Source organism: Podarcis raffonei, chromosome 13 (genome assembly GCF_027172205.1).
Source record: "Podarcis raffonei isolate rPodRaf1 chromosome 13, rPodRaf1.pri, whole genome shotgun sequence".
Classification (NCBI taxonomy): domain Eukaryota; kingdom Metazoa; phylum Chordata; class Lepidosauria; order Squamata; family Lacertidae; genus Podarcis; species Podarcis raffonei.
Window position 1 is genome coordinate 30,825,035 of NC_070614.1, and position 20,797 is coordinate 30,845,831.

The following is a 20,797-nucleotide window of genomic DNA, read 5'->3' on the forward strand; positions in this document are numbered from 1 at the left end:
ATATTTGATTCTTGCTGTTTGGAAAAGAAATAACAAACCAAGAAAGGGTGGGCTGTTATGTTTTATTATTTAAATATTTATATATAAAAATTCATAGAATCATAGAATTTTAGAGTTGGAAGGGACGCCAAGGCTCATGTAGTCCAACCCCAGCAATGCAAGAATCTCAGAATATATACCACTATGTCATTGAAAAAATATATATCAAGTGATTCACAGCCATAAACATAAAACCATACAATAAGAGCAAGATAAAATGTTCTTATGATGATCACTGATGTTGCTTAGTACTATCACCTCACTTCTTGAAGATGATGGCTAATTCTGTTTGGTAGTTTCACCTTTGTGTAGACCATGTTATGCTAAGGAATGCCTCCAGAAGTTGTGTAAATCCTATAATGAATAATAATATTGAAAGGAGATTATGCATAACACAGTTGTGATATTTGTGCAAAGCTTAGCAGAATATACCTCTTGTTCTAGTGTAGTGCCGAAGCATTACCAGCATATCCTAGCCTTGGCATTTGCAGTAAAGGAGATAAATGAAAACCTCCACCTCTTACCCAATGTTACCTTGGGCTTCCACATCTATGACAGCCATTTCACTGCAAAGTGGTCCTATCATGCCACAATGCTACATTTATCTGGACTGAATACATTTTTCCCCAACTACAAATGTGGCAATCAGGATAACTTGATATCAGTTATTGGTGGACTGGACTGTCAAATCTCTCTTCATGCGGCAACAATCTTGGATCTATATAAAGTTCCACAGGTAAGTTTGTGTGTAACATGAAATTTTGAACTTATTTCATACCTTCTTTATCCTCCCAGATTCCATTTCATTGTTGAGTGACATAATTGTGTAAAATGAAGGTAATGAGGTAGCTATGATATTTTCTGTGCCTGTCATGTCCAGACGAAGAGAAACAGCCATTATGGTTTGTTTATTTTGTGTTGGTTTGTTCATAAATGAGAAAAAGAAAAAGCTGAGCTGAGATTCATGAAAAAAATCTTCTGGGTACTCATGTAGTTCAAACAGAAGAATAGATCTACAGCATCTGGCCAATTTGGATAAGAGTGCAATTTAAGGTTTTAATTCAAACTCTATTTTATTTGGTCATCTGTTATAAACACTCCTGTGGTGAGATAAGAAGGCCGGATTTAGGCTTGATGAGGCCCTAAGCTTCTGAAGGTAATGGGGCCCTTTATATGCCCAGCTGTCCTTTGTCAACAACAAATTGTTGCGGGTTTTTGTGTTGAATATATGCTGTGTGGCAACTTGTGGACCTAATAGGTATCTAAAGCCATTTGCACATAACAAAACACTGTTATTTTATTTGTTTTTTTTTATCTTATATTTTAGAAATGTATATCCAGTTTTTCCCCCTCAATTTTTTTGGGGGGCCCCAAGAAAGTAGGGCCCTAAGCTATAGCTTGATTAGCTTATACATAAATCTGGCAGTGGAGCTACATGAGTCCTGAATCTAAAATGGACCACCTGTAGGAAGGTACCCAAATTTTCAAAAGTAGATCCTGATTTTAGCTGGACTGAGCAAAAAGCTCAGAATTTGAATAACTTGAATACAGGTAGAATGCACTTTGTCAGGCCATAAGTCCCAGAGCTGCTGAGGTTGCAGAAATAACAAGAGGGGCTCCTCTGCCAATTTTTCAGAGCCCTCTTGTCAGTCTTAACACTCAAGAGGAAACTATAGGGAAGGAGGCAGTCTTTCATGTATTAGAGATACAGTGGTACCTCGGGTTAAGTACTCAATTCGTGCCGGAGGTCCGTTCTTAACCTGAAACTGTTCTTAACCTGAAGCACCACTTTACCTAATGGGGCCTCCTGCTGCTGCCGCGCCGCCACAGCACGATTTCTGTTCTCATCCTGAAGCAAAGTTCTTAACCTGAAGCCCTATTTCTGGGTTAGTGGAGTCTGTAACCTGAAGCATATGTAACCCGAGGTACCACTGTATAAATTATTTGTGGTTTTAATGCTCAGAAATGACAACATGCAAACATGCTTACATTATATTTAGATTCTTTTCTTCTGACTGCTTGTGTTGCATTGGGTTTAAAACATTGCGTGATTAAAGGGGGAAAAGTACTCCCCAATGCAGTTATTCCCTCAGCCAGTTATCTTCCTGATGCAAGGTGGACATAAAATTTGATCAGTATCAGAACTCTCTTTATAGCATGGAAATAACAATATTCACTTGCTTGCCAGCTTGCATTATTTTGTGCTGAATGCTGGACACTTGAAACTTCGCAATAAATGTTGTTGTTACTATTATTATTATTATCATCACCACCTCCCCCTCCATTCCACATCTCTCTCTTTAGTTAATATATGGCCCAGCTCCAGTGATGCATGACAAAGTCCCAGGCCTTTTGTTCTACCAGCTGGTCCCTGAGGAAGCCCTTCAGTATGAAGGGATTCTCTCTTTGCTTCTGCATTTCAGGTGGAGGTGGATTGGGATAATTGTGATGGATAATGACAGTGGAGAAAGATTTCTGCAAAGTGTGCTTCCAAGGTTGTCCCAGAGAGGCATCTGTTTTGCCTTCATAGAGAGATGCCCCATGTTATCCTTTGTCACTGAAATGGGAAGCATGATGGAAGATGGGGCAAGAATACATGATAAAATCATGGACTCTCAAACAAATGTATTGGTGGCTTCTGGAGAATCTTACTCTGTTATGTATTTGAGATGGTTGCCATATCTGTCACACCTACAACATGACTCCAACAAACCAAAAGGCAAAGTATGGATAATGACAGCCCAGATGGAGCTTGTCTCATTGGTCTATCAAAGGACTTGGGATACACAGATACTCCATGGTGCTCTGTCCTTCACATTTCACTCCAATAATCTATCAGGATTTAAAACTTTCCTTGAGAGCAGAAGCCCTTCCAGCATAAAAGGAGACAGCTTTATCAGGCACTTCTGGGAACAGGCCTTTGACTGTGTATTCCCAAATATCTTGGTTGACAAGGTGCAAGGGAACATTTGCACAGGGGATGAAAAGCTGGAGAGCCTTCCTGGCACTTATTTTGAAATGAGCATGACTGGCCACAGCTACAGTATCTATAATGCTGTCTATGTCATGGCACATGCTCTACAAACTGTATCTTCATCTAGTCTTAAAAAGAGGGCAGTGGTGGATGGAGGAAGATGGACAGATCAGACTCAAGACCTGTGGCAGGTAATGGGCTAATATTTCATCAAACATTGTATTATATCCTGTGTGTTGTGAAAGACCCCAAAGATCTTCATATTTACATCTCCCTTCCTCTTACCATCAGGTGGAAAATAGTTCCATATTTTCCGCCTTTATCTGTGAACACTGATGTGTTCCTCCTCTCAGAAACTACCCATGCCATCATTGTACTGATGGTATTGAATTTAGTCTGAATGATCCCACTGTAGAATGTTCTAAACTCTTGCCTTTTCTTAAAGGCGTTTATAAAATTAATCCCAAAACAAGATTCAGATATAACTTCTGGTCTTGGAGGTTTTATCCAGAAATATCAGGGCTGACAAAGAGGGGCAGGAATCAGAATAATAAAAAAGAGCACAAATTGAAAGCTTTTGCTGATGATTTGGTTATTACAGTAGAGGATCCAAAGAATTCTCTCCCTAGAGTATTAGAAATGTTTTAGAAGTTTGGACAGGTGGCAGGATTTAAACTCAATAAAACTAAAACTTAATTGTTAGTTAAAAATCTTAAAGAAAGAGTAAAGAAGGAGCTATCGGAATCTATAGATATAGAAATCCACGAAAAGGTAAAATACTTAGGAATATGGTTGACGACAAAGAACCTCAGTATTTACAAAGGTAATTATGAAAAAGTTGGGAATGAAATAAAAAGGAATCTAGAAATATGGAATAGGATGAATCTTTCCCTCTTAGGAAGAATTGCAGCAATTAAAATGAATGTACTACCAAAAATATTGTTCCTATTTCAGACAATACCAATATTGTTTTTTTAATAAGATATTTATTAAGATTTTTTAAAGTATTACAATAAAATGAAAAAAATGAATAACAAAAATACAAAATAAAAATAATTAAAAACACACAAATTTTCCATTGCTTATTTTCCTTTAGCTTGTTTCCCAGACCTCCTCATACCTCCCTTTTTTGTATTCCACCACAAATTGTTGGTTCAGCAAATCCTTACCATTATCTTATTACCTATTTATAACCCTCTTTTCATGTTCTCTTAAAGCATTACAGCTGGAAACCACTTAATTTCTATCCAACATCATTCTAACATTCATTAATTTTACAATATTTCTGTAGAAAGTCTTTAAATTTCTTCCAATCTTCTTCCACCGACTCTTCTCCCTGGTCTCGGATTCTGCCAGTCATTTCTGCCAATCCCATATAGTCCATCACCTTCATCTGCCATTCTTCCAAAGTGGGTAGATCTTGTGTCTTCCAATACTTTGCAATAAGTATTCTTGCTGCTGTTGTAGCATACATAAAAAAAGTTCTGTCCTTCTTTGGCACCAATTGGCCGACAATGCCCAGAAGGAAGGCCTCTGGTTTCTTCAGAAAGGTATATTTAAACACCTTTTTCATTCCATTATAGATCATTTCTCAGAAAGCCTTAATTCTTGGACACGTCCACCAAAGGTGAAAGAATGTACCTTCAGTTTCTTTACATTTCCAACATTTATTATCGGGCAAATGATATATTTTTGCAAGCTTGACTGGGGTCATGTACCACCTGTATATCATTTTCATAATATTCTCTCTTAAGGCATTACATGCCGTAAATTTCATACCTCTGGTCCACAACTGTTCCCAGTCAGCAAACATAATGTTATGTCCAACATCTTGTGCCCATTTAATCATAGCAGATTTCACCATTTCATCCTGAGTATTCCATTTCAACAGCAAGTTATACATCCTTGACAAAATCTTAGTTTTGGGTTCTAACAGTTCTGTTTCTAATTTTGATTTTTCCACCTGGAAGCCAATTTTCTTGTCCAAATTATATGCCTCCATTATCTGATAATAATGAAGCCAATCTCGCACTTTGTTTTTTAGTTTCTCAAAACTCTGCAGTTTTAGTCTATCTCCCTCTTGTTCCAAAATTTCCCAATATTTCGGCCATTTGGCCTCCATATTGAGCTTTTTCTGGGCTTTTGCTTCCATTGGTGACAGCCACCTTGGGGTTTTATTTTCCAATAAATCCTTATATCTTATCCAAACATTGAACAAAGCTTTCCTGACAATATGGTTCTTAAATGCTTTATGTGCTTTAACCTTGTCGTACCACAAATATGCATGCCACCCGAAAACATTATTAAAACCTTCTAAATCCAAAATGTCTGTGTTCTCAAGAAGCATCCAGTCTTTCAACCAGCAGAATGCTGCTGATTCATAGTAAAGTTTAAAGTCTGGCAGGGCAAATCCACCCCTTTCCTTTGCATCAGTTAATATCTTGAATTTTATTCTGGGCTTCTTGCCCTGCCAGACAAATCTAGAGATATCTTTCTGCCACTTCTTGAAACAATCCATCTTGTCCACAATTTGCAGTGTTTGAAACAAAAACAGCATTCTAGGCAATACATTCATCTTTATAGCTGCAATTCGACCCAACAAGGAAAGCTTCAAATTTGACCAAATTTCTAAGTCTCAGACAATACCAATATTTTCAAGAAATGGCAAAAAGTTATTTCAAAATTTATCTGGAGTGTGAAAAGGCCAAGGATAAAACATAAAATACTTATAGATTTAAAAGAAAGAGGAGGCTTTTCCCTTCCAGATTTTAAAATTTACTATGAAGCAGCATGTCTTACTTGGATTCAGGATTGGATAAAATTGGGGGGGGGGAGAGAGACAATAGAGTTGGAAGGACATGGTAACAGATTTGGTTGGCATGCATACCTGTGGTATGGGAAAGCTAAAGTACACAAAGGATTCTATAATCATATAATAAGTAAATCATTAATAAAGGTATGGGAAAAATACAAAGAATTACTGGAACCCAAAACTCTGTGGTGGTTATCACCCATTGAAGCACTATCAGTTAAAACTTCAACAATGAAAGAAACATGGCTAACATACAGAGACTTATTAATAGAACAACAAGGAAAGTTAAAATTGAAAGACTATGATGAGATAAAAGAAAACCTTCAGAGTTGGTTGCAACATAGACAATTAAATGAAGTTTTTAAAGAAGACAATAAGAAAGGGTTTACTTATATGGTTTCTAAATTCCAAAAGGATATTATAGATGATAATTCCAAACTATTAAAGAAGGTGTATAATATATTGTTGGAATGGGAAACCAAATATGAAGAAGTCAAATCAGTAATGATTAAGTGGGCACAGGATGTAGGCCATAATAAATAGTTTGAGTATTGGATAAGATTTTGGAAAGTGAATTTGAAGTTTAAGGATTGCATATGGTTGAAGGAGAATTACATGAAAATGATGTACAGATGGTATATCACACCAGTAAAATTTGCAAAAATGTATAAAACAGAACAAAAGAACTGTTGGAGGTGTAAAGAAGGGGAAGGTACATTTTATCATATGTGGTGGGATTGCAAGATTATTTTTTTAAAAATGGGAAATGATATACAATGAACTGAAAAAAAAATGTTTAAAATAACATTTGTTAAAAAAACCAGAAGCTTTTCTGTTAGTTATTTTAGGACAAGAGCTGCCGAAAGAAAAAGAACATTATTTATGTATGCTACAACAGCAGCAAGAATTCTAATAGCACAAAATTGGAAGAATGGAGTACCATCTAAAAAACAATGGCAAGAAAAACTGACGAACTACACAGAGTTAGCAAAGTTAACGGACAAACTGCAAGAAAAGGACAATAGGGGCTTTGAAAAAGAATGGGAAACTTTTACAATATATTCGCAGAAACAAAAAATAATGGACTCGTTGGCAGGATTTAAATAAACATTTACAACTTCATCTACAAAAAACAAGAAATATAACAATGTGAAAATATAGTATTATATACAAACAGCAGAATGTATCATCTGATGTAATAAACCAGAAATGGAAGCTGAGAAAAGTCAACAGGGAGGGGGTGAATTGAAAAAGGAATGTTTATTATTGATATTGGAAATTTGTTTTGAAAAGATGAAATCAATAAAAATAATTAACAAAAAAGCACTCTTGCCTTTTCTTTCTATTCTAGCTTCATCGCTTTCTGAGAAGCATTTCGTTTAACAACAGTGCTGGGGACATGATTTCTTTTGACGAGAATGGGGTGCTTGTTGCTGGATTTGATATTATCAACTGGATTATTTTCTCCAACCAATCCTTGATGTTTTATCCAACATTGTATTTTATCCTGTGTGTTAAGAAAGACCCCAAAGAACCTTTTTCATCTTGGCATTTACATCTCCCTTCCTCTTACCATGAAATGGAAAATAGTTTTTTCTGCCTTTATATGTGGAGACTGATGCAATTTTGTTGATCTGTCTTCCTCCACTCAAAACCCACTCATGCCATCACTGAACTGATGGTATTGAATTTAGTCTGAAAGATGCCACTAAAGAAGGTTCTAAACTCTTGCCTTTTCTTTCCATTCTAGCTGCATCATTTTCTGAGAAGCATTTCATTTAACAACAGTGCTGGGGACATGATTTCTTTTGACGAGAATGGGGTGCTTGTTGCTGGATTTGATATTATCAACTGGATTATTTTCTCCAACCAATCCTTTCAGGGGATGAAGGTTGGGACAGTGGATCCCCAGGGTTCTTCCGACCAACTATTCACCATCAATGAAGATGTTGTGACATGGCATACCTGGTTTAACCAGGTAGAATCTAATTGTATGCAATTCGGATTGACCTCCAGGTTTGAATGAGCACTGACACTGTGTTCTGATATGTAAAATGATTTTTAGTGGACAATGAATAGAGTGTGGACAATGAATGCTATAAAATAGAGTGTGTTAATTGAAAAGGTTAAAAAAAACACCAAAGAAATAAAATAAAATAAAATTTCCATATTAAATTATCTTCCAAAGGTTCTTTCCTCTTGATATTATTGACTGAGGAATTTTAATCAACTCTTAGCATGCTATGTAAGAACTTTTTCAAAGGAAAAAGTATATGTCTCTTTAGAAACAATTTTTACATATATTGCAGATATATGTATAATGCAGTGTCATCTCCTTAATCTGAATGCAATAGTTAGTTCTCTATATTGAACCCATTCATATAGTACTATTGCAGAATGTGGATTTTTCTATAGCCCCACCTGATACTACTGTGGCAACATTGGAAAGACCAGAAATAAATGGATTCAACCAATCACATGTATTCTACCCATCTAACTTGCATCTTCCTTTCCCACTCAAGTGACAATCAGTTTAGAGACACCCAGGTTACCGTCTGCCTTCCTATCAGAAAATAACAACAGTTCATAATTTACGGTAGACAGGAAACAAGGCAAACATTACCAACATGATGATGTAGAACAGTGGGAAAACATCACTATAGTGACACTTTAAAAGGCCCCAGTATAAGGATTCCAAGCTCCTCATTCTCACTCTGTTCTTTTTGTTTTATGGATTCAGCACAAAATATTTCTTATTGTACTGATTATTGCTATACTGTATCCTTTATGACTTAGGTAAGGCCCATTTCTGTGTGCAGTGAAAGCTGCAATCCTGGCTCGAGCAAGAAAGTGAAGGAGGGGGAGTCATTTTGCTGCTATGATTGCATCCCATGTCCTCAAGGGAAGATTTCAGACCAGAAAGGTAAGAAATGAATTATATAGAACTATCATTTATACTGCTTCAAAGAATTGTTATTGAATATACTGTTTATATTGCTTATGGTACAGTACCACTCCCAACGAAAATGGGAGCACCATAGCCACACCTTGGCTCCCCTAAAAAAGAAGACTCAGTAGTATATTCCCAGGGGAGGAGTGGGCAATGACAGACTGGTCTACATGAGCCAATACTGAGAGGGAGTTTGCCACAAAATATTAGGTAGCTGCTCCCATGGGTGTCTCACTTCACCCCCAATTCTTGCATCCTCCCTTACTCGGCAATATGTACTGTTCAGATTTTGTGAGAGAAAGTCAATAACTTTTCATTTCAGACATGAATGATTGCTACAAATGCATGGAGCAAAGCTATCCAAACAAAGAACAGGATTTCTGTCTTCACAAGATTGTCATCTTCTTGTCTTATGAAGAACCTTTGGGGATAGGCTTGGCCTGTTGCGCTCTTTCCTTTGCTTTGACCACCGCTCTGGTGCTAGGAACATTTATGAAGCACCACAACTCTCCCATTGTCAAAGCAAATAACAGGGACCTCACCTACACTCTCCTCACCTCCCTTCTGCTCTGCTTCCTTTGCGTTTTGCTATTCATTGGACAGCCTAAGAAGGTGGTGTGTCTTCGACAGATTGCTTTTGGCATCATCTTCTCATTAGCTGTTTCTTGTGTGCTGGCAAAAACCATCACTGTGGTTCTGGCTTTCATGGCCAACAAACCAGGATCAAGGATGCAGAAGTGGGTGGGGAAGAGGTTGGCCAACACCATTGTTTTCTCCTGCTCCTTTATTCAAGCAGCCATTTGTACTGTGTGGCTGGCTACCACTCCCCCTTTCCCAGACATTGACACAAAATCACTTACTGAAGAAATTGTACTAGAATGCAATGAAGGATCTGTACCTATGTTTTATTGTGTCTTGGGCTACATGGGCTTGCTGGCCACTATCAGTTTCACTGTAGCTTTCCTGGCCAGGAAGTTACCTGACAGTTTCAATGAAGCCAAGTTCATCACTTTCAGCATGTTGGTCTTCTGCAGTGTTTGGTTGTCATTTATTCCAGCTTATCTGAGTTCCAAGGGAAAATACATGGTTGCTGTGGAGAGTTTTTCTATTTTAGCCTCCAGTGCTGGTTTGTTGGGTTGCATATTTTCCCCAAAATGTTACATTCTTTTGTTGAGGCCTGAGCTGAACAAGAGGGAACAGCTAACAAGAAGGGGTTACTGAAACATTTACGTACCTGCATGTTTTGCTATAGTTTGCGTGCTGGATATTTGAATTTGTAAAAAAACCACAGAATTGTAAAGTGAGCTTCGCTTGTAGCTCCTGCATAGATCTTCCTTATAGTTTTACAAGTCCTGCCTAGTTAGAAGAAAAGAGAATTATCTATAGTGGAGAGGAATGGAACAAAATTTTGCTTAAAAGCAAACTGACTTGCAACGTATCTCATTTTGCCCTCTGGTTCCCCTTTAGCTACTCTCCTGTTCATATGTTTATAATTTGGTTTAGCTGTGGATATACAACGTCTCTTGGAAGTTAGTTTATACATCAATGGCAGAACATCACCCTTTGGATTATAACCATAAAACATAACCTGATCACGCAAGGAAATAGGCAAGGGACATGTTTGCTCAAACTGGGCTACTTTTGTTTGATTGAATTTAACAGGTCTGCAGTAGATGACAATTGTGTGGAATGTTAACTACTCATGATCTAAATTTGTAATGATTTTCCCAGTTTGTTTTGATGCCATTTCGATTATTGCATAGAAAACTTATCATCTGCACATGTATTTATCTTGGAAGACAAGACTTTTTGCTTGGTAATCATTTTAATATTTTCAATAAAGTTTATTGAAAGAAAAAACCTACTTGCAACAAATTGTGGATGTGCCCAGTTTGACAAGACTGTTAGGTTGTGTTTCACCTACCCATTCCCTTAAGTCTCTACCTCTCAGGTGAGGATTAAGGCCTTCCTGCTTCACCCCTTCCCAGGGCCCCACAACTCGAGGGGTTGACCTCAAAGGTGCTACCCACACTGCCAATGAGTCCCACAGCATTGAATACAAGACTGGAGACTACACACTTCCCCGTTAAAGTGATTAATTGTTCTCACTGAACCTTTGCTACCGGATAACTTCTCACACATACCTGCCAATGTAGCCCATCAAACACTTCAATGGCAACTACTGCTAAAGACACCTCCTGCCAAATCAGTAGGGCTGTGCAACTGCTTCAGATGAATCCTGAATTCTAAATAGAATGGGTTGTGCTTTCTCAATGTGAGGACCACAGTATGTCAATGTCAGGACCAAATATTTTGATTTCTAAATTTTAATTCAGAATCAGGGCCTTAAGTTGCATGCACACAACAAAGTGCCTGGAATCCAAAATAATGCAATAGAAATAGCAAGCTACAGGAACAAAAACTAGAAAAAACATAACCTACAATATGGTAAATATAGCGCTTGGCATAAGGCAGCTTCCCATGCTCCCTAATACAATGTATTTCTGTGTGCATTTTTCATGAATAAATGCATTTTAATACAACTTCTGTTTAATATATGCACATTTGGAAATGTTATTTTGTTGGAGAACTATATTTCATGAAAATTTCCAAGGATTACAAAATTTCAGTTTACATGTTGCTTTGAGAACTGCAAATTAGGTAGGCTAATATTAAAATCTCTCTTCTACCCCTACCCTCACAGTTAGGTCTCACACCATGTGTTGTTGTCTCTTTTCTCAACTAGCTCATTTTGATGTTCCCTTTATTCTTGCCCTGCCCTCCTTGCTAATATGTTTGTCCATCCCTTCTTGCTGCCTGCTGGTACACATAGTATCACACATTATCCAACAAAGTGAGATAGAAATAGATATAGATGATATAGATATAGATATTGATAGATACACCCCCCCCACACACACACACTTTCTTTTGCTGCTGTAGATCATTGTTCTGTATTTCTGGGGCCCATTTCATTTTTTATAGATGACATACAGTCCATGGGTCTGTTCTCTCTGGTTTCTGCATTAAAATGATAGGAAAATAGACAAAAATAGCATTTACATGTGTGTGTGTGTGTGTGTGTGTGTGTGTGTGTGTGTGTGTCCAAATACCCATTCTTTAAAGTATTTTGAAAAGTTTTTTAAAAGGCAGATAAATCCATTCGGCCATTCAGGAAGTAAACAAAAAACAAACCCTAATGGAAAACTATCCTGTGAGCTGCTCATAAGATCAGAATTCCTTGGCAGAAAACTGAACAAAGGAAAACTTCTGCCCAGGTGTGACAAACATGATTTTCTGAAATCTTCTGTAATTCCACAGGGAAAACTTCAACCTTGACTTTGTAATTATTTTCCTTTGTTATTATAAAGTAGACTGTAATTAACTCTGACACATGTTAAACCACTTGCAAGTATTAGTGCTGGAGACTGCAAAGGATGTTATCTATGTGCCATGTTAAAAAATATGTCTCGGGACCAGTGCTATTTTTCTAAAAAAGAGGTGCTGGAACTTACCCTGAACACCTCCCTTGTTCTTTTATAATGGCAACAGCGCCCACATGGTGAGTTCTGGCTGAAAAAAAGTCCTGTTCAGGAATAACAGTATTTATTCTTCAGGTTTCAGGTGTATTGCATACAGATGAGTATTCAGATCAGCCATTGAAAAAATGGAGTTGTCAGTAGAAACATGATAAAGTAAGTCTAGTGAAGGTTTGTCCTTACAATTAGGATGGAGACCTTTGTGATGTTGCTGCTGGCACAACTTCCTCACATGTGCAAGGCTCACATTGTGAAGTGTCATGTTCATGATCCACACCCTCCGCTTCACAAGTATCACCAGTCAGGGGAGCTCATTCTAGGTGGCATAGCTTCTCACAACTTCATCGTCTCCAAAGAATTATCCTTCACTGAAGAACCCCCACCAGCATTGGTTGAAGAACTTATGTAAGGGATTTCCCTTCATTTTTTAAATCAGTCTTAGATCTGCATTTCATTATGATGACTTATGGGTTAGGACTGTGGAAAAAGCTTCAGGTCTGAGGAAGGTTGTTCCAGGGGCAGGGAGGAAGCTCCTTGTTTTCTAGAGCAAACACACACACACACTGTGGACCTAATTAGATATGCTAGGGATGTTTTGTGTCTTATTTCAACCAGGCACCTGTAACCAGCAAAGCTTTTATCTCTGTCTCCTGCTATCTTTGCAGGTGAGTATGATAGTCTTGCACACCTGGTATATTATTTAAAAGCTAATTCCCAATTATACTACCATTTCAGTTGGAAGACCATAAGTAGGAGGTGAGCACAATAGAACAGTAGGAATCAATCTGGCCCCTGTGAGCACAGGGTACTGGAAAAGATGGACCTGTGGTCTGATTCAGAACTGCTTTTCTTAACCTGCTATACTTATGGAACATCTTGCTCATGATTCCCAGCTACTGGTTATATATCTATCATTATAAAAAGTCATTGATCACCCTATACTTCATGAATGTTTCTGATTCCATCTCACAGATGGCAAAATCTCAGGTTAAAGCCCTCATTCTGCTCCCCTCCTTCTATAAAATACAGCAGGTGTTACTTTACTCATCTTTATTTATTCGTTCATTCATAATTTTGGTACCCTAATTGCCATCTTTCAAAATATCAAGGAAGAGTTGCTTGTTTTCAGATGTGACTAAGAAAGTATTATGTAGAAATTGTTCACCTGAGAGTCGCCACTATCTTCCTTCAAATCTGATTCCTGATGATAAGCAAGGAAACAAAAAAAGCTCATTGTCTCCTTGTTTGGTGTGATTTCATTGTTTTCTACATCTCTGATTTGTTCAGAAGATCTTCATAAGGCACTCGGTACCAAAGACATTTAATTTAGAATAAGAATATAACTGGAATAAATGTACAGTGTTACCTCGGGGTAAGTACTTAATTTATTCTGGAGGTCTGTTCTTAACCTGAAACTGTTCTTAACCTGAAGCACCACTTTAGCTAATGGGGCCTCCTTCTGCTGCCACTGTGCCGCCGCTGCACGATTTCTCTTCTCATCCTGAAGCAAAGTTCTTAACCTGAGGTAATATTTCTGGGTTAGCGGAGTCTGTAACCTGAAGCATATGTAACCTGAACCGTATGTAACCCGAGGTACCACTGTATATTTGTTAGAGTTAAATACTAAACAGCACCTCTTATTGTGTTTAGATTATATGTTTTTATATAACACTTTAAATTTTGAAGGTCATTACCAAGAAAATGTCATTTTGAAGAAAAGTCATGCTGTGCAATATTTTTTTTTATTTAGTTATAAAAATGTTTATATACCACTGTGTCATAAAAATATACATCAAAGTAGGTTACAGCTATAAAACATAAAACTGTACAATAAAGGCTAGCATACAGTTCTGAAGATGAACACTGATGCTGTTTAGTTCTGTCATCTCTGCACATATAGGTATAGGCAATATCATTTCCTAAAGTTTATCACTCTGGTAGCTTCACCTTTGTGTAGACCATGTTATGCGAAAGATTACATCAAGGAATGTATTGTGTTGACACCTGCCATCTTGGGAGACAGTGGAAGAGTGTGCCATGAAGAAAGAAGTTGTGTAAATACTAAAATATATAACAATATTTAAAGAAGCTTACACGTAACATACTTGTATTTTTTAGAAGCTTAACAGAATGTAATTCTTGTTCTAGAGTAGTGCCGAAGCATTACCAACACATCCTAGCCTTGGCATTCGCAGTGAAGGAGATCAATGAAAACCTCCACCTCTTACCCAATGTTACCTTGGGCTTCCACATCTATGACAGCTATTTCAATGTAAAGTGGACCTATCATGCCACAATGCTCCTGTTATCCACACCAAACAGATTTCCCCCCAACTACAAATGTGGCAATCAGGATGACCTGATAGCAGTTATTGGTGGGTTGGACTCTCCAGTCTCTCTTCATGTGGCAACAATCTTGGATCAATATAAAATTCCACAGGTAGTGTGTGTGTGTGTGTGTGTGTGTGTGTGTGTGTGAAACATGCAGTTTTGAACATCTTTCATACCTGCTTTATCCTTCCAGATTCCATTTCATTGTTTAGTGACATAAATGTGTAAAATGAAGGTAATGGGGTAGATCTAATGAGGTAGATCTTTTCTGTACCTTTCATGTCCAGATCAGGAGAAACAGCCATTAGGGTTTCTTCATTTTTTGTTTGGTTGTTCATAAATGGGAATCCATAAAAGGCTGAGCTGAGATTCATGAAGATATTCTTCTGGGTACTTGTGCAGATTAAACAGAAGAACAAAAGATCTACAGCATCTGGCTAAATTTGGATGAGTGAAATTCAGTGTTTTAATTTATTCTCCTTTTTGCCATCTGTTATACACATTATTGTGCCAGGATAGGAGAGGAGCCATATATATATGTTGAAGTTCTTATTCTAGACTGGACCACATGTAGGAAGGTGACCCATTTTCAAAAGTATGTAGATCCTGATTTTCATTGAACTGAGCAAGAAGCTCCATACTTGAGTAACTTGAATACAGGTAAGGCTAGGTGGTGAGAAATGTGTGCTGTTCAAAGTAATTATACATTATTTATGTATTGCGTTTATTTACTATTTATTTATTTCCACTTATTAATCCTTTCCTATGAAACACCTCAAAGTCATCTAACAATAAAAATATTCAACAATTAAATCATGTATGTACAGTAGGTTCCACATATAAAAAGAAAACTAAAATCATTTCACACATAAAAACAATTTAAAATCCAACATGGATAAAGATAGAGATAAACATCTCCACTTAAAAGGCTGATTGAAAATAGAAAATTTCCAGTAGGTGCCAAACAGATAACAATGATGCCACCTATCTGATATATAATGGGAAGAAGCTAGGTCATGAAAATAAACATATCAGGTGTCAAAAGCCAGGGTAAAATAATGTGTCTTCAGCTCTCAGTGTAAACTACATACTGAATTTGCCAGGTGTACCTCTGTGGGGAGGGAGACCCACAACTTAGGGGCTACCAAAGAGAATGTCCTTTCCCATGCCACCAGTCCCAGGTATTTGAGATGGTAGAACAAGCAAGATGGACCACACTGCCAATCTTAATAGCCAAGTGGGACTGTAGGGAAGGAGGCAGTTTTTATAATATTTGGGGTCTTAGACATTTATGGCTTTAAATATTAGCTTGAGCACCTTAAATAGAACCAAGAAATGAATGGGCAATAAGCAAACAAACTTAATTTATATTGACAATTGTGTTGTATTGTGTTTAAAACAAGTTTGTGGTTAAAGTTGGGAGACAAGGATGGTCCCTCAGCCAGTTCTACTCAGCTTCCCTCTGCAAGGTGGACATGCTAGCCACCATTTGATCAGTATAAGACCCCTCTTTGTAGCATGAAAATAACAACATTCACTTGCTTGCCAGGTTGTTGTAATTTCTGCTTGAATAGTGTATGTGCTGAACTTTGGACATTCATATTTCTCAATATTGTTGTTACTATTATCATCACACACCCCTCCATTCCATATCTCTCTTTAGTTAATATATGGTCCTGCTCCAGTGAGGCATGACAAAGCCTCAGGCCTTTTGTTCTACCAGCTGGTCCCTGAGGAAGCCCTTCAGTATGAAGGGATTCTCTCTTTGCTTCTGCATTTCTGGTGGACATGGATTGGGATAATTGTGATGGATAATGACAGTGGAGAAAGATTTCTGCAAAGTGTGCTTCCAGTGTTCTCCCAGAATGGCATCTGTTTTGCCTTCATAGAGAGATTACCCATGTTGTCCTTTGTCACTGAAATGGGAAGCATGATGGAAGATGGGGCAACAATACATGATAAAATCATGGACTCTCAAACAAATGTGTTGGTGGCTTCTGGAGAATCCTATACTTTGGTTTTTTTGAGATGGTTGCCATATTTGTCAAATCTAGATGTGTCTAAAAAACCTAAAGGCAAAGTATGGATAATGACAGCCCAGATGGAGCTTGTCTCATTTGTCTATCAGAGGACTTGGGAGACACAAATGCTGCACGGTGCTCTGTCCTTCACATTTCACTCCAATAATCTATCAGGATTTAAAACTTTCATTGACAGCAGAAGCCCTTCCAGCACAAAAGGTGATGGTTTTATCAGGCACTTCTGGGAACAGGCCTTTGACTGTATATTCCAAAATACCACTGTTGACGAGGTGCAAGGGAACATTTGCACAGGGGATGAAAAGCTGGAGAGCCTTCCTGGCACTTATTTTGAAATGAGCATGACTGGCCACAGCTACAGTATCTATAATGCTGTCTATGTCATGGCACATACTCTACAAACTGTGTCTTCATCTCGACTTAAAAAGAGGGCAAAGGTGGATAGAGGAAGATGGACAGTTCAGACTCAAGATTTGTGGCAGGTAATGGGTTGATGTTTTATCCAACATTGTATTTTATCCTGTGTGTTAAGAAAGACCCCAAAGAACCTTTTTCATCTTGGCATTTACATCTCCCTTCCTCTTACCATGAAATGGAAAATAGTTTTTTCTGCCTTTATCTGTGGAGACTGATGTAATTTTGTTGATCTGTCTTCCTCCACTCAAAACCCACCCATGCCATCACTGAACTGATGGTATTGAATTTAGTCTGAAAGATGCCACTAAAGAAGGTTCTAAACTCTTGCCTTTTCTTTCCATTCTAGCTGCATCATTTTCTGAGAAGCATTTCATTTAACAACAGTGCTGGGGACATGATTTCTTTTGACGAGAATGGGGTGCTTGTTGCTGGATTTGATATTATCAACTGGATTATTTTCTCCAACCAATCCTTTCAGGGGATGAAGGTTGGGACAGTGGATCCCCAGGGTTCTTCCGACCAACTATTCACCATCAATGAAGATGCTGTGACATGGCATACATGGTTTAACCAGGTAGAATCTAATTGTATGGAATCTAGATTGACTTCCAGGTTTGAATGAGCACTGACACTGTGTTCTGATATGTAAAATGATTTTTAGTGGACAATGAATGACTGCTCTAAAATAGAGTGTGTTAACCGAGAAGGTTAAAAAACCCCACAGAAATATATAAAATACAGTGGTACCTCGGGTTAGGTGGTTAATTCGTTCCAGAGGTCCGTACTTAACTTGAAACTGTTCTTAATCTGAAGCACCACTTTAGCTAATGGGGCCTCCTGCTGCTGCCGTGCCGCTGGAGCACGATTTCTGTTCTCATCCTGAAGCAAGGTTCTTAACCTGAAGCACTATTTCTGGGTTAGGGAAGTCTGTAACCTGAACCGTATGTAACCTGAAGCGTATGTAACCCGAGGTAGCACTGTACTGTATTAAATTATCTTCCAAAGGTTCCGCTCTTTTGATATTATTGAATGAGGAATTTCAATCAATTCTGCCTTGCTATGAAGAAATAGCAACAGTGGATAATTTAAAAGAAAACAGGAAACAAGTCAACCATTACCAATATGATGATGTAGAAAAATGTGGGAAAACATCACTATAGTAACATTTAAAAAGGGCCCAGTATAAGGCTTCCAAGCTCCTCATTCTCACTCTGTTCTTTTTGTTTTATGGATTCAGCACAAAATATTTCTTATTCTACTGATTATTGCTATACTGTATCCTTTATGACTTAGGTAAGGCCCATTTCTGTGTGCAGTGAAAGCTGCAATCCTGGCTCTAGCAAGAAAGTGAAGGAGGGGGAGTCATTTTGCTGCTATGATTGCATCCCATGTCCTCAAGGGAAGATTTCAGACCAGAAAGGTAAGAAATGAATTATATAGAACTATCATTTATACTGCTTCAAAGAATTGTTATTGAATATACTGTTTATATTGCTTATGGTACAGTACCACTCCCAACGAAAATGGGAGCACCATAGCCACACCTTGGCTCCCCTAAAAAAGAAGACTCAGTAGTATATTCCCAGGGGAGGAGTGGGCAATGACAGACTGGTCTACATGAGCCAATACTGAGAGGGAGTTTGCCACAAAATATTAGGTAGCTGCTCCCATGGGTGTCTCACTTCACCCCCAATTCTTGCATCCTCCCTTACTCGGCAATATGTACTGTTCAGATTTTGTGAGAGAAAGTCAATAACTTTTCATTTCAGACATGAATGATTGCTACAAATGCATGGAGCAAAGCTATCCAAACAAAGAACAGGATTTCTGTCTTCACAAGATTGTCATCTTCTTGTCTTATGAAGAACCTTTGGGGATAGGCTTGGCCTGTTGCGCTCTTTCCTTTGCTTTGACCACCGCTCTGGTGCTAGGAACATTTATGAAGCACCACAACACTCCCATTGTCAAAGCAAATAACAGGGACCTCACCTACACTCTCCTCTCCTCCCTTCTGCTCTGCTTCCTTTGCGTTTTGCTATTCATTGGACAGCCTAAGAAGGTGGTGTGTCTTCGACAGATTGCTTTTGGCATCATCTTCTCATTGGCTGTTTCTTGTGTGCTGGCAAAAACCATCACTGTGGTTCTGGCTTTCATGGCCAACAAACCAGGATCAAGGATGCAGAAGTGGGTGGGGAAGAAGTTGGCCAACACCATTGTTTTCTCCTGCTCCTTTATTCAAGCAGCCATTTGTACTGTGTGGCTGGCTACCACTCCCCCTTTCCCAGACATTGACACAAAATCACTTACTGAAGAAATTGTACTAGAATGCAATGAAGGATCTGTACCTATGTTTTATTGTGTCTTGGGCTACATGGGCTTGCTGGCCACTATCAGTTTCACTGTAGCTTTCCTTGCCAGGAAGTTACCTGACAGTTTCAATGAAGCCAAGTTCATCACTTTCAGCATGTTGGTCTTCTGCAGTGTTTGGTTGTCATTTATTCCAGCTTATCTGAGTTCCAAGGGAAAATACATGGTTGCTGTGGAGAGTTTTTCTATTTTAGCCTCCAGTGCTGGTTTGTTGGGTTGCATATTTTCCCCAAAATGTTACATTCTTTTGTTGAGGCCTGAGCTGAACAAGAGGGAACAACTAATAAAAAGAGGTTATTGAAGCATTTAAGTATCTGCATGTTTGGCTATAGTTTGTGTGCTGGATATTTGGAACTGTTCTCCTACATAGCTCTTCATCATAGTTTTATAATTCCTGTGTCTAGCATGATGGTGGTTGCTCGCACTAAGATGTTCCCCACATCCCCAAACCTCTTGTTTCCACTGAGAAGAAAAGTCCCCCCCCCCCAGAATATTTGAGGTTAATCTCTTGATCTCCCTATCTTCAAGGAAGACCATAATAAGCAAAACTTACATCTTTGCTATCATTAATCACCTCATAATAATCTGCCGACTAAGAGTTGGCAATCGAGAACAAGCCAGCCATCTTTTTTCCTGGAGGTCAGTATCCCACATTTTCCGATTAAATAGCATTTGAAAGGTCTGTTTCTTTTCATGCTGAAGACCATGGTTTTGTATTCCTGGGGTCTTTTTCATTTTTTATGGATGGAAATACACTCCATGCATTTGTTCTGTCCTGTTTTCACATTAATTTGATTTTTAAAATACGCACAGAATAGCATTTTTAATATACATATGCACATGTTTTTTTAAAAAAAAATATTTAAAGAAAGACCAAAACTCCTTGCTGGGCTTTGGAATAATAGTAATATAAGCATGGTTGAATAGTGTTGAGCTGATTCCTTCTCTAAATATCTCCAGATAAAACACTTACTAACCACCATCTATGGACCAGCAGCTTTTACAGCCTCAGAGACCCCAGAGATATTGAAGTAGTCAAACCACTTACATCTGTAACCAATAAAGTTGTGGTCTGTTTTAGCTCATTAACCTAAATGCTCATGTCAGTGTGTGTTTAGGGACAATAGGGAACTGCAGGGCATGGGCCCTTGGCACGCAAGACCACTCAACTTTCACGGTGGGAGGTGTTATGGCTGGGCATCAGGGCGCTTGTGGTGATCTGGCTCAGGGGCAGGGGATTGATGCCCCCTCATGTCAACCCCCAGCCACGTCACACCCACCTGGCCAATCAATGCTGGAGAAGGGCATGGCCATGGGTGTTTTAAACTG

At 38.3% G+C, this 20,797-nt stretch overlaps 2 protein-coding genes across 2 annotated transcripts; both read left to right on the plus strand.

Moving 5' to 3' along the window:
- The first annotated feature begins 424 nt into the window (after window positions 1-424).
- On the plus strand, window positions 425-9,996 carry LOC128398655 (vomeronasal type-2 receptor 26-like). The gene is made up of 5 exons (XM_053359905.1): window positions 425-775; window positions 5,970-6,350; window positions 7,708-7,803; window positions 8,622-8,748; window positions 9,098-9,996. The coding sequence occupies exons 1-5, from the start codon at window positions 425-427 to the stop codon at window positions 9,994-9,996; spliced, it is 1,854 nt and encodes a 617-aa protein (XP_053215880.1).
- Window positions 9,997-12,504: 2,508 nt separating this feature from the next.
- LOC128398656 (vomeronasal type-2 receptor 26-like) lies at window positions 12,505-19,769 on the plus strand. The gene is made up of 5 exons (XM_053359906.1): window positions 12,505-12,719; window positions 14,463-14,754; window positions 17,448-17,675; window positions 18,395-18,521; window positions 18,871-19,769. Exons 1-5 carry the CDS (start codon window positions 12,505-12,507, stop codon window positions 19,767-19,769), a joined length of 1,761 nt encoding a protein of 586 aa, XP_053215881.1.
- Window positions 19,770-20,797: the final 1,028 nt, after the last annotated feature.

Bases quoted from the DNA above. Each gene is read 5' to 3' on its own strand.
- LOC128398655 (XM_053359905.1), top strand. From the start codon at position 425: ATGCATAACACAGTTGTGATATTTGTGCAAAGCTTAGCAGAATATACC. The intron at 6,351-7,707 runs GTAGGCCATAAT...CAATCCTTTCAG, and splicing joins TGATTAAGTGGGCACAGGAT to GGGATGAAGGTTGGGACAGT. The intron at 8,749-9,097 runs GTAAGAAATGAA...TTTTCATTTCAG, and splicing joins GAAGATTTCAGACCAGAAAG to ACATGAATGATTGCTACAAA.
- LOC128398656 (XM_053359906.1), top strand. From the start codon at position 12,505: ATGGAGACCTTTGTGATGTTGCTGCTGGCACAACTTCCTCACATGTGC. The intron at 12,720-14,462 runs GTAAGGGATTTC...TTCTTGTTCTAG, and splicing joins GCATTGGTTGAAGAACTTAT to AGTAGTGCCGAAGCATTACC. The intron at 18,522-18,870 runs GTAAGAAATGAA...TTTTCATTTCAG, and splicing joins GAAGATTTCAGACCAGAAAG to ACATGAATGATTGCTACAAA.